At 35.0% G+C, this 2,500-nt stretch overlaps 1 protein-coding gene across 4 annotated transcripts in view; it reads right to left on the reverse strand.

Annotated features, from left to right (window-relative positions):
• LOC137992542 (uncharacterized) overlaps window positions 1-2,500 on the reverse strand; it is a 51,607-nt gene that overhangs the window by 39,422 nt on the left and 9,685 nt on the right. For 3 of the 4 annotated variants that reach the window (XM_068837917.1, XM_068837915.1, XM_068837916.1), the window contains exons 2-3: window positions 1,369-1,445; window positions 879-1,094 (exon numbers count right to left, since the gene is read on the reverse strand). In XM_068837917.1, the coding sequence (XP_068694018.1) occupies window positions 879-1,094; window positions 1,369-1,445 (293 nt within the window). The remainder of the gene's footprint in view (window positions 1-878; window positions 1,095-1,368; window positions 1,446-2,500) is intronic. The other variant, XM_068837918.1, reaches the window with a different exon arrangement.

Raw genomic sequence — 2,500 nt, forward strand, 5'->3', positions numbered from 1 at the left:
TCGTTGCGTTACTTGGTTGGGCGCGTGGTATGCAAATATCTCTTATTGTTTACACTCGAAATTTACATTTGATTCACGATAAAATCCATCCCATGGTAAAGCTCATTGTTTCGCTTTTAGCTTGTAGTTTTGAAGAGAGGACACACAGGAATGATAGCTGCTGTCTCGTTTTCTTATTAAACAGTTCCTGTTGTTATTTTAATTGAGAAGTAACGCTTTTGCGAAAGTTGAATCGAGTATGAATAATTATTGACGATGTTTTGCCTAGGTGATTTTGCGAGAATCAAGAGTCGAGGATCGAGATTGATTTTGAGTGAATCGAGTCTCAATCCTCGACTCGATCCTCGATTCTCATGAGGATCGAGTCGAGACTGTCAACTTACTTTTGCACATAATAATAATAATAATAATAATAATAATAATAATAATAATAATAATAATAATAATAATAATAATAATAATAATAATAATTTGTGAAAATGTTCTACCCCAAGCATGGATATTCAACCTGCCAGAGAAAGACTACCTTTAACCTACATGTAAAGTACATGTACGTTATTACATTGTAAGAGTACAATGTAACAACATGTAGGAGTCAGGACAGCTTAGCAGTTATCAACCGTGCCTCTCACCTCTGCGACCCGGGTTCAACCCTCAGCCTCAAGGTCATATCGTATACATTGTAATTATTATGTACATGTATGTGGGATGAGTGTCAATCGATCTAGGGGTTTTCCTTCCTCATCAAGATCGACTTTCAGTCAATAATTATTAAATCAGGCTGTGGGTGGATACCTTTGATGGGGAGAACCTGTGGTATCCTTCCCTTTCAGTGAATTGAATGAATAAAGTTAAATTGAAGAAACCAGTGTACCCACCTGATACACGAAACTCTTCAGTTCTGTTTTCAAGGAACAAGTTTTCATTGGGTTTAAGTTCGACAGAATTTTGAATACGACTAATCCTCAAAAAAATTATTTTTTCAGGGGTTTTTACTCCTGTAGGATCAAAAGCCACACATGTAACCTTGGCACTTTCAAATTCAACTGGATAGAGGTTCTCTGGATATGGCTCCACAATACCAAAGTTGTGAGCTGAAGGGAGAAAGCAGGGTAAAAATGGTTAGTGCTTGGTCAAAATATAAAACCTCTTAACAGTTTTTAAACCCATTATGGTTATGCTCCTTTTATCATTGTTTTTCATTCAATTTTACAATAGACGTGCATCGTATTTCATCTAAATAAGAGGAATGGCCACTTACTGTTCTGCATAAAAAATAATTAATACAATAAGGCGATGTATTATTACAATAAGGCAATGTATAGTTTTTTATCAAGGAAAAAAATAATACCGAAACAAGGCACTTACAGTGGTTTGCCTCAACTTGATAAAAATGAACACTTTCCTGCCAAAGAGTGACACATACATGTGTATATTTTACTCCTCTAGGGCAAAAAGCAAATAATAGGACATTTGTATGATGATGCCATTTGACTACAAGTCCCAGAATCCTTCAGGTTTTGCTTGTCTCGTGCTAATAAGAGCTATTGTTATTTTTATCCCGCTGATAATACAAAATTTAACCAACAAAAGAAAAGCAAAATGAATTCTGGTAGTTGTAGTCAAACATTTAATGATGCTATCGTGAAAGTTGCCTATTACGACAATTCTACAAAATTTCGACATTAAACATCTTGATCTCGACATGCCAAAAATATGCATATCCCATCTAATGGCACATGTTAAAGTATAAAGTTGTTTATCAGATAAAGAAATTACAAGAAATTCGAAAATATCTCCATCTTATGGCTGAAAAATAAATCTGAAAGCTCACTGGAGAGGTCTTAACTACATTTCTACTCCAAAGGAAGGCAAGAGGTAGTAGGGTGTGCAAAGAGTCATTACGGAATTCGGCAGTAGGTGATACTGTTTGAAAATCAAGGTCAACGCAAGAGTTGCTTTCTTCGGATTTGTTATTATTTTATTTTTTCACCCAAGAAGAGCACTCAGTCTGGTAATTCTCTCAGACTGGTAATTGTGTATCACAGGCGATGTACAAAGAGAGGAAACAAATTATGAGCATGTCACTTGATAGCCGATTTTTCCGCAAAAACGTTTTGGCTTGGATGAAAATCACAATATTTTCCCCAGGAAAATTATTTAAAGGTAATGTCATGACCTTTCTGATGTTAGTTGGTCTTGGTTTTAATTAGCTACCAAAATTAGATCATCAAATTTCAAATTCAAGTTCTTTTACCATCTCAGCAACTTTCAGGCTACAAAGAATTTTCATCCAAAATGAAGTTTACTTCTAGCCGTCAAGAATATATACATGTAATTATTTTAAATTTCTGCAAAATTCAACATTAACTAAACATCTCGATTTCGTCACGCCAAAAATATGCATCTATCTCGTCTATTAGCACATGTCAAAGTGTAAAGTTGTTTACAGGACGAAAAAATTACCTTGCCCCAAAACCCACTCTAATGTCGTCTTTCT

The sequence above is a fragment of the Montipora foliosa genome, chromosome 2 (genome assembly GCF_036669935.1).
Source record: "Montipora foliosa isolate CH-2021 chromosome 2, ASM3666993v2, whole genome shotgun sequence".
Lineage (NCBI taxonomy): Eukaryota > Metazoa > Cnidaria > Anthozoa > Scleractinia > Acroporidae > Montipora > Montipora foliosa.